At 46.6% G+C, this 10,372-nt stretch overlaps 1 protein-coding gene across 1 annotated transcript; it reads right to left on the reverse strand.

The window, feature by feature from the left end:
* Nucleotides 1–440: 440 nt before the first annotated feature.
* btbd3b (BTB (POZ) domain containing 3b) lies at nucleotides 441–9,141 on the reverse strand. The gene is made up of 4 exons (XM_076286537.1): nucleotides 8,822–9,141; nucleotides 6,419–6,509; nucleotides 3,558–3,676; nucleotides 441–1,473 (listed from the first exon to the last, which is right to left on the reverse strand). Exons 1-4 carry the CDS (start codon nucleotides 9,139–9,141, stop codon nucleotides 441–443), a joined length of 1,563 nt encoding a protein of 520 aa, XP_076142652.1.
* Nucleotides 9,142–10,372: the final 1,231 nt, after the last annotated feature.

Below are 10,372 nucleotides of genomic sequence, written 5' to 3' on the forward strand. Positions count from 1 at the left end.
TATTTATACAAATGTGAAATATTATCCAGTGTTTTTGTTTTTTGTTTTGGCAACTCTTGATTTCTAATGCTAGTTTTCATCTTTAGAGGTAAATAATCTTTTTCAAAGAATAAGACTCATTTTGTCTTTGTAAACACAAAAGTTTGTAATGGTCTGACAACAAAATCTTTAAACTCTGTGGAGAGATGATGAAGTGTTTTCCTCAGTGGGTGAGTAAATCCAATGTCAGGTACCGGGGACATAAACAACAACAAAAAAATCACTTTACACCAGAAAATCCATGTAACAGTGCCTTAAAAGACAGTGGTTTCAGAAACAGACAAAAAAAAAAGATTCAGTGACGATTCATGAATAAAACCAGAAAGAAACTGTCATTTTTAAGAGAACTGCCCCAGTGTGAAAGTCCATCGCCTGTCTTAGTCCTCTGCTGGGCGTGTTTTTCAGGCGTAGAAGATGAGCTCCGGGATCTGCCCCCCCTGCACGCCTGTCCCATTGGTACTGTCCGAGGAGCACTGGAACTGGAATGTCACCTTCCCACACTGGACCTCTGTCATGCCCTCCTGTCCGAAATAGCTCAACTCGTTCCCGTCCAGCACCACGCTAGCCGTGTAGAACGTGTCCGGCTCAATCTGCACAGGGTACTCGAACCACACGGGGAACGTGTTGCTGGAGCCGTCCGAGAAGTACTTGCTGAGGTTCTGACCCAGCAGCACGCCCTGGCGCTTTAGCTCGATCTTGGCGCTGTACTCGGCTGAGCCGCAGCTGGAGCCGTACAGGCCGAAGCCGGCGATGAAGACGCGCTTGTCCACGGCGAACTGGATGCTGTCGCAGCGGCCGCGGTAGCGCCACTGGTTGCTGCGGTAGGCGCACGACTGGAAGCGGTGGCAACGCTGCGGCGACAGGCCCTTGCGCGGCTTGCAGGCGAACTGCAGCTCGGGCTTCTTGGCCGCCGTGTACCACAGGAAGATGTCGTTGGTCTCGTTGAGCGTCAGCACGCCCGACTGCGCCGCGCTGTTGGCGAAGTCGTCCAGGCCCATGGTGGGCACGCGGATCAGGAAGACCACTTTGCCCAGCACTTTGCGCTTGTTGTCGATGGACACGGTCAGCTCCTGCCTCTGACACTCCGCCTCCGCCCAGCTGAGCGCCGCCTCGAACACCACAATCTCCTTGGCGTTGAGCGTCTCACGGCGCAGGATACTCTCCAGTGTGACCACGTCGATGTCGCAGAATCCCTCGGACTTGAGCGCCAGCTCGGCCTGCGCGTCGATCACCTCCCAGCAGCGCTGCGTCAGGTCGGGCTCCTCGAACAGGCAGCTCTGCGACAACAGCACGCACGCATTCTTGGCACTCAGCGACGTCTCCAGGAAGTTGACGCAGGCGCGCGCCAGGTGTGGCACGATGTACTTCTTGGCGGCGTACAGGGTTGCCAGCACGGTGTCGGCACTCAGGTCGATCTCATCGCAGTAGATGTACCTGCGGGAGAGGGGGTGGACATATATGGACATCACGAGTTTGCCTCGTTGTTAGTGCTTATTGCTCTCTAACAGGCTCATTTCATGGGGCATTTCACAGCTTGATCAGAGCCTATGTGTAAGAAACCGTGTTCTTTTGCCTGCCCTGGATATGGTAAGCTGTGGCTTATATCATTCAAAATATCAAACTCTAATCACAAAGGTCACGTCCTGTCCTGTCATGACGAAATATTTACGTGCTGCTGATGGCATTAATAGAAATAGCAGTCAGATTTTGATGAAAATATGTTTAAGCCTGGATACAGGAATGTAAAATAAATCCATATTTTAAATATGGTTGCTTGCTGCTAAAGCCCCTATTTGGGGCGGCAAAGCCTTTGGTATTTTCGGAAGCTCCACAAGCTCTTTAAGTGACCCAAAATTTTGGCCTTGGAACAGCTGTTGGGGTTATTAAGCGGCGATATGTGCTTGCAGCCCACAAGATTACTGCAAGTCGGCGGTGACAAACACATGTACGACCACAAGAACAGGAGGTGACAAACACATGTCGGACAGCACGAACAGGAGACTTTAGGCCTGACGGGACACACAGTGGGACTCAGACCTCAACACGAGAGCATTAACCATCTATGTGGGTTTACCACCCGGTTGTAGTGCTCAGACTGGGAATGTTGAAATGTAGCAGCGCAATAAAAGCTTTCAGTAGGCAGAAGCGGGAGAGAGGTGAGCGTTGTTACATATTCCACCTACACACCAACGCACTCTGCCGCTGCCACTCCACAGCAAGAACCAATATTCATGAGAGCAAAGAGAGAGAGAGGGGGAGAGAGAGAGGGAGGGAGAGATGGGAAAAGGGGGAGAGAATGAAAGCAAGAGAGACAATGGTGGAGAGAAGGAGAGAGGGAAAGAAAGACAGACAGTGAGAGAGAGAAAGAGAGCGATCACAGCATTTCTCATGGGGGGGGTGTTGGTAGAGTGGAGAACAGTGCTGGGGTTCGTGGCTGTGTATCAAACACTTCTGACAACTCTGCACAGAGGGAAATGAAGAGCCGCTAGTGCAGAAATACTTCCTAATGATGATGTCCCTATCTCCTCCTCTATCCCACACGAGCCCACAAGAAACGCCACTCGCAATTCAACTTGCACAGACACTCACCACACTGCAGTGCCGTTTAATGTCATGACCTAATTAAATTTTAATGGCAGTGCCCCGATGCATAAAAATTCAAATTTCTGCCTGCACTACATATTCTTCATTGTGGCTTTATAATGGTCAACACGCTTAATCGTGAGAGGATTATAGACATTGTATTGCAGTGTAAAACAGAATACAGTTGACAATTGTCAGGCGTTTCTTAATCAGCAAGATAAATAGCAGAAGTGCTTAACATTCTGGTCGACGTGTTACATGGAAATATTAGGTTTCCTCAAAGAGGCTCTGCGTGAAATTATTTGTCATTCCCATTTGTTCAAATTAGGCTAACTGCTGTGGTGAACCTCACTTACGGGACTGAAGTTCCACCTAAAGTTAGACAGATTTTTAACAGCAGTGAACTGCTGGATAGGAAGACAAGGGGAAGAAATTCAATCAATTTCTGCTTAGTCTATTAACCTCCTGGAGAAGGCCCAATGAAATGTGCTTTTAAATGTTCAGAGTGATTTCTATTATTCTGGGCTCAGTTGGAGCCAGTAACAAGTGAATAATCTGCATAGTGCTTTGGAGAAGGCAAGGGCATGGCTAATATAGAGGCAAAGCAGACATGAAGTGACATTTAGGAGGAGGTGGAGGAGAGAGAGAGAGAGAGAGAGAGAGAGAGAGAGAGAGAGAGAGAGAGAAAGAAGACAGAGGGAGAGATGGAGAGAAAGGGAGAAGTACAGGGAGAGAAAAAGAGAAAGAGAGAGAGACTTACTTCAGCATGGCCATAAAGGCCGAGAGAGGAAGAAAGAGACTGATGGAGAGAAAGAAAAGACAGAGAGAGAGAGAGAGAGAGGGGAAGAGAGAGAGATGTAGGAAAGGAGAGAGAGAGTGTGTGTGAGTGAGAGAGAGACAGATGGAGCGAGGGAGAGAGAGAGAGACACACTTACTTCAGCATGGCCAGAAAGGCGGCAGGCTCCACGTCAGGAATCCTGATCTCATCCTTATTCTCTGCCAGCTCCCCATAAAACATGGCATGGAAAACAGAGCTCCCCACTGCTAGAACATACTGCAGAGAGAGAGAAAATAGAGGGAGAGAGAGAGAGAGATAAAAAGAGCAGTAGAGAGGGAAAGAGAGTGCAAAAAGAGGGGGATGACAAGGAGGGAGAAGGAGAGGGAGATGGGAAGAAAAAAGAGAGGGAGGAAAGATGACAAGGATAAAGGACACATGGAGAGACAGAGAGAGGAAATGGGGAGGGTTAGACAGCATTCATGTACAGTAGTGCCTACAGTCTGGGAGATAACGATCTGTTTTAGGGAATGGACCCTTTTTTACTCTCCAAATCTATACAAAAAGTCAGCATGAGCATCCGTCTGGCAAACAGTCCCTCAGAGCGCTCTGAATGTCCCACTGCTGTAAAGAGTGAGGCTATTATCCTTAATCCTAGCAATTTTATACAACTTGGCAGAAACATTTCAGGCAGTTTCGGCACTTTCCTTTTTTCTTCTTTGTTACGTTCACTTCTGTCTATTGTCAGAACTTTTTCCCACTCTGCTTAGATGTGCCTAAAAAATTGGGCGGCCATTTTGTTCCCTATTGATGTCTGGGTTTTCACTTGAGGCTGTTTATTCTGGTCCTAAAAGCGCACTTTGTGAGCCGACGACCATCCATCTGCCTGTGCGCCTCCTAGCCAATGCTGAGGCTCCGGATGGGGGGCAAGGGGAAGAGGAGGAGAATCCATCCAGCTCTGCTGACAGCATCAGCTAATCAATATCATCAGACAAATTATCATCAAGTCTCAGTCACACACACACACACACACACACACACACACACACACATACACACACACATACAAACTGACCGATTTAAAAAAATTGGCCCACATTTGAGTGAATCGAATTTGGAGGGGTCTTTTAACTCGGGGATAATGTCATACTAGTAATTCTCCAATTCTGCAATTTCCTGTTTTACAGTACTTTCCCTTGAGTCATCCGAGCATGAAATCTGGTGGAGCACAGTAAAATTCACCCTTAATTATGCCTGTGCCTGCGCCTGTGCCTCTGGCTTGGGGAGACACACAAGTGCAGTTTGTCAGTGCAGTGGATGGTGTTGGCCTCGCATCCTACTGCAGAGAGGAGCGTTTAATAATGAACGTCTACAGGAGGGTGATGGGATGGAGGGGGGAAAGTTTCTCCTTTTCAGTGCTAATGAACTACTTAGGCTAATGATGAAATCAGAGGCCAACACACACACAAACACACACACACACACACACACACACACACACCTTGCAGCACAGTTACAGTTGGGAACAATAAACAATTATGATGTATTTACGATTGCTGTAGAATATCAGTTTATAATTTGTATATATGGAAAGAGTGAGATTAAAATGTGTAAGAAAACGGCCATGAGTATATTTGTTTTGAATTGTGTTGTGTCACTAATGTCATAGCATTCTTAGTCAAAGTGCATGGCGCATATTGGTCATATTGAATGAAATGGATGTGATCCCTAATGTTCAACATCAACTCCCTATGGCCCACTGGTACATTTGAGACCAGACATATTTTAGAGGAAACTGTCCACAACATACATCCACAAATTAGTGTGTGTGTGTGTGTGTGTGTGTGTGTGTGTGTGTGTGTGTGTGTGTGAGAGAGAGAGAGAGAGAGTGTGAGTGTGCGTGTGTATGTAGACAGATCAAAGCCACACATTTGAGCCTCTTAAAAGGACCAAAAAGATGAGTCACTCTCCATATGAGCCGGCGGTTTTATGATAAATATGGCCAGCAATTCAATTAATAAGATCTAAGCAGCAAAGCACATCGGCCCGGCTGGAGGAGGAAGAGGAGGGGGAGGGAGAAGAGGAGGGTGCTGTCACTGCAGTGGGGTAAGAGAATAGCAGAGACGCATGAAAGTGTTATGAGGACGGAGTAATAATTCATGTGAACAGCTGGTAAACACAATGAGGTCAAGCCAGAGGACTCGACAGGGATTTTAGCGCACTGGATGAAGATGTGGCGGGTGACCGGAAAAAGCATCTCAAGGTTATCATTGTTGAATGTCTGGTGAGCTCAGAACTCTTGAGTGGGATCAGAGGTGAACATCTCAAAGAGGTGCCATGTGTGGATCGTAAAGGGCATTCGGCTAGGTTGGCCCAAAAAGTGCAAGAGATCACAGGATCAGTCTGTATTTTATTTATAAATTAAGCTGCATTACAGACTTACAATGTTAAATGTTTGATATTTGGTTTTCAAGGATGCTTGATGATGATGATGATGATGTTGATGTCGACGACAATGACAATAAATGTATATTGAATGGTATTTCGCTGACTTTACCTGATGTACACCATTTGGGATCAAAGTAACTGGAACATTAAAGTAAAACTGACGACTGTGACAGAATGATATTTAGAAGTAGGTCAAGAAGGAGCGGAGCGTAATGTGCTGTGGATGGGTGAAGTTGTGAATGAACGAGCCCCACAGGCTCCTTAGGGATGGAGGAGGAGTGGGGGGTGGAGGATGGGATGACACTCTCTCTCTCTCTCTCCCTCCCTCCCTCTCTCCCTCCATCACCCTCTCCACCCTCCAGCCTCATTTGCATCAATTATTGAGAGGCGTCTACAAGAGAGGCGTCTGCCAGTGGCGTTGCCCAGGACCGGCGCACAAAGGCGCTCTCGCTTGTGTTAGTGTCCCCAGCAGGTTTGTGTCACCGCATGGCACGCTAATGCGAGCAGGCCAGGTTTGGTGGCTTTGGTGGCTGGCAGTTTGTGTTTGTGTCTTGGGTGGATGGACTGGCTTACCCTGTGCCCGGGCAGTCGTTGCTGGCCTCCAGATGGACCCACCAGAAAGTGAACGTCGGCCATCAGCTCGTTGTTGAACATCACCGCATTTCTGCCAGACAATAAATGCCAGATGGACAAAAATCACTTATACATATTATACACTTATACATATATGTACATATCACAGTGTTGCAGAACATTCTCCCCATCCTTCTGCACTCTTTCTGTTTTGCTTTTCTACATCTATCTGACAGCATCTATAAAACTGATTCTATATTCTGATTCTGATTCTATCTGACAAGAATAAAGGACAATAACATGAAAATAAATGGTGGTAGTGTGATTCTGTATTTCCAGTTGCGTGCACTTTGGCCTTCTTTTTTGTCTGTTGACGACTTCCTTACAAAAGGTTAGGGGTAGGTTTGAATACTAATCTTCTTTCAAATATTAGCCCCCACACACTGACTATGGACTTACTCACCACTTGCACAGTATCACACATTACACAGCAACATACAACTATCATTCTGCCCTCATCTGAAAGTCTTCATCTAACAGTCTGACACCTCATTAACTGGAGTCCCTCACCGGACAATTAAAACATGAAGTACAACACAACACATGAATACAGACAAGCAAATGAATCCAGACAGAAAATAAGTGGGATAACGGCACAAGCATAGCAAAACAGAAGGGAAGCGTGAAAACAGTCTTTATGTATTATTAAGTACCAAGCCACAGAGGAGGTCTGGGTAAACAAGGCATGATGCTCTGGAGCGACAACAAAGCCTGGTGCGAAAGCACACACTTGCCCCGACCAGCACTGGGCTTCCCGGTGACAGCCGGGTAAATATTTCCAGTTAACGCCAAGCCAGTATTGTGTATATCAAACATTCTCTCTCCTGTTAACACCAGGCTGGTGTTGCATATATCAAACACTCTCTTTTTCTCCAGTTTACACCATGCTGGTGTTGTGTATATGTCAAACACTCTCTTTCTCTCCAGTTAACACAGGGGCCAGTGTTGTATATATCAAACACTCTCTCTCCAGTTAACACAGGGGCCAGTGTTGTATATATCAAACACACTCTCTCTCCAGTTAACACTGGGGCTGGTGTTGTATATATCAAACACACTCTCTCTCCAGTTAACACTGGGGCTGGTGTTGTGCATATCAAACACTCTCCGTTAACACCAGGCCAGTGTTGTGCATATCAAACACTCTCTCCAGTTAACACTGGGGCTGGTGTTGTATATATCAAACACTCTCTCTCCAGTTAACACAGGGGCCAGTGTTGTATATATCAAACACTCTCTCCAGTTAACACTGGGGCTGGTGTTGTATATATCAAACACTCTCTCTCCAGTAAACACAGGGGCCAGTGTTGTATATATCAAACACACTCTCTCTCCAGTTAACACAGGGGCCAGTGTTGTATATATCAAACACACTCTCTCTCCAGTTAACACTGGGGCTGGTGTTGTGCATATCAAACACTCTCTCTGTTAACACCAGGCCAGTGTTGTGCATATCAAACACTCTCTTTCTCTCCAGTTAACACAGGGGCCAGTGTTGTGTATATCAAACACTCTCTCCAGTTAACACTGGGGCTGGTGTTGTATATATCAAACACTCTCTCTTCAGTTAACACTGGGGCTGGTGTTGTGCATATCAAACACACTCTCTCTCTCTCCAGTGAACACAAAGTATATGTTGTGTATATCAAACACTCTCTCCAGTTAACAATGGGGCTGGTATTGTGTATAACATTCTCTCCAGTTAATAATGGGGCTGGTATTGTGTATATCAAACACTCTCTCCAGTTAACAATGAGGCTGGTATTGTGTATATCAAACACTCTCTCTCCAGTTAACACCAAGCCGCTGTTGTGCATATCAAACACTCTCTCTCCAGTTGACATTGGGGCCAGTGTTGTTTATATCAAGCAAACACTTGACCCTGGAAGCTTGCTCACCATGAGCAGAGTGACATGCAGACATACCAGGAACCACAGATGGAGAATGTGAAAGCACTTGCTGTGCTTGGAGAGGAGACACAAGTGCTGTGTGACTAAGACAAATGGATCAGACACACAAAACAAGCCTATAGTGATCTTATCCTGCTACCCTCCTCCTCTCCAAGACAGACTCAGCACACCTTGTTATGAGATGCTTGAAGGGAATCCTAACACTGTAAGGTTCTTTTTTCACTCTATCAGAGTGAAGAGCTAACTTGCCATTTAATTTAAGCAGGATCATTTTTACAGCTTCTGTAATGGCACATTGCTTGAATCAATCTTCCTCAAATGAAAATCACATTCACTAATGCTTTTTTTCTTCCTCCTTAATTCTCCTCACATTATTGAAGAGAGGATTGTTCTGACTCAGGGATGAGGGGAGGTTGTGGGAGACTTCACCTACCTCTCGCGGATGGTGGAGTAGAGTCCTTGCCAGTTGCAGTTCTGGATAGTGTTGTTATTGTTTAGGTTTTGCTGCTGGTATTGCTGGACAGTGGTGGTGGTAGTGGCCGTCGCCGGCTTCTTGGTGGGGAAGATCTCGGCCGACATCTTCTTCTTCTTTTTGGTCTTCAGGGTGATGATCTCATAACACACAGGGGGGAGTTTAGACGAGCTGCTCGGGCTTCCCTTTTTGGAGTTTTTGCTTGAGCGGTTCTTCACCGACTCTGGAAGCATCAACAAGAAGGTCAGACATTTCATGTTCCGTCCCTTGGCATCGACCATGAGTGTTGTTCAACTGCTGAGCAGTGCCAGATCATGCAGAGAAGACATTCAATAGGACATAAAAAGAAAAATGAAAAAAAAAAAAACACAAGGTGTACGGAGTAGGGTTGGGGTAGAGGAGAGAGACACAGGCTCAGCAGGGCAAAGTGGAGGGTTATGAGCCAGAGAGAGAGAGAAAAAAAAGAAAAAAAGCAGTGCAGCTGAGAGGGTGACGAAAAAAAACAGAATTCCCTTCAAATTTCACCTTTGTTGTGAGCAAAGTGATTCGATTCCACTTCTTCCTCTTCTCTCTCTCTCTCTTTCTCTCTCGCACACTCTCTCTCTTTCTCTTTTCCTGAGGATGCACTTTTCCTTTTTTCCCTTTTCAAGTTTTATCTGAAGACGAGTGGTCTTGTCGGGTCCCCATCACTGTGGCTCCCCCGCTGCCAGTCTAACACGCTTGCTTGTTCGCTCCCTGTGAAGTGTGTGTGGATTGGAGTCTTCTCTCTCTGTCTCTTTCTCGCTCTCTCTCTCTCTCTGTCTCTCTCCCTCTCTCTGCTCCCTGGGCTTCCGTGACAGTTTCAGATTTAGTGCTGCTGCAGTGCTCCTGAGGCAGGCAGCCTCTGCTCTGACTCTCTCACTTTCTCACTCTTTCTCCTCCCTCCGTCCCTCTCTCTCTCTCTCTCTCTCTCTCCTCCTCCTCTTCTGTCTCTCCGGCTCTGTGCGGCTTCTGAGAGCTCCGCAGCAGCAGCGGCAGCAGCAGCAGCAGGGTGCGTTGGGCACGGTCCTGTGACTCTGAGGCTGGTTTATGCTGACTACAGGGGTTGAATGGGAGAGCGGAGAGGAGAAAGTAGCCCCCCTGCAGATGCGAGCGAGGCATCCTCTCCAGCTCAACCAATCGGCTGTGGCCTCCTCTCTGATTGGCCGCAGCAGCCCTGCGCATCACTTACTAGAATATTCAAAGTCCCTCTTCAATTAAAGGGACAGGGGCACAGCTCTCAGACTGACAGGGTGATCATCTCAACTTTGATTTAGTGGCTGTTTTTTTCCCATCCCTGCTCTCTTACCTTGAAGAGTATACTGATCCTTTGTGCGTCATTAATAATGTAAAAATGTCAGGTCATTCAAACGAGTGGAAAGGGACTTGATTCATTTATGGTTCCTTATGTTCAAGAGAGAACAGTCCTGGATTTGGTCAGAGGATGTTAACAAATTAGTTACTACTCTCTTAATAAGTTATACATTGGATTTC

The sequence above is a fragment of the Alosa pseudoharengus genome, unplaced genomic scaffold, assembly GCF_046254945.1.
Source record: "Alosa pseudoharengus isolate Yale_2024_CS ecotype anadromous, Long Island Sound unplaced genomic scaffold, YU_APseudo_1.1 YU_APseudo_1.1_scf_15, whole genome shotgun sequence".
NCBI classification, from domain to species: Eukaryota; Metazoa; Chordata; class Actinopteri; order Clupeiformes; family Clupeidae; genus Alosa; species Alosa pseudoharengus.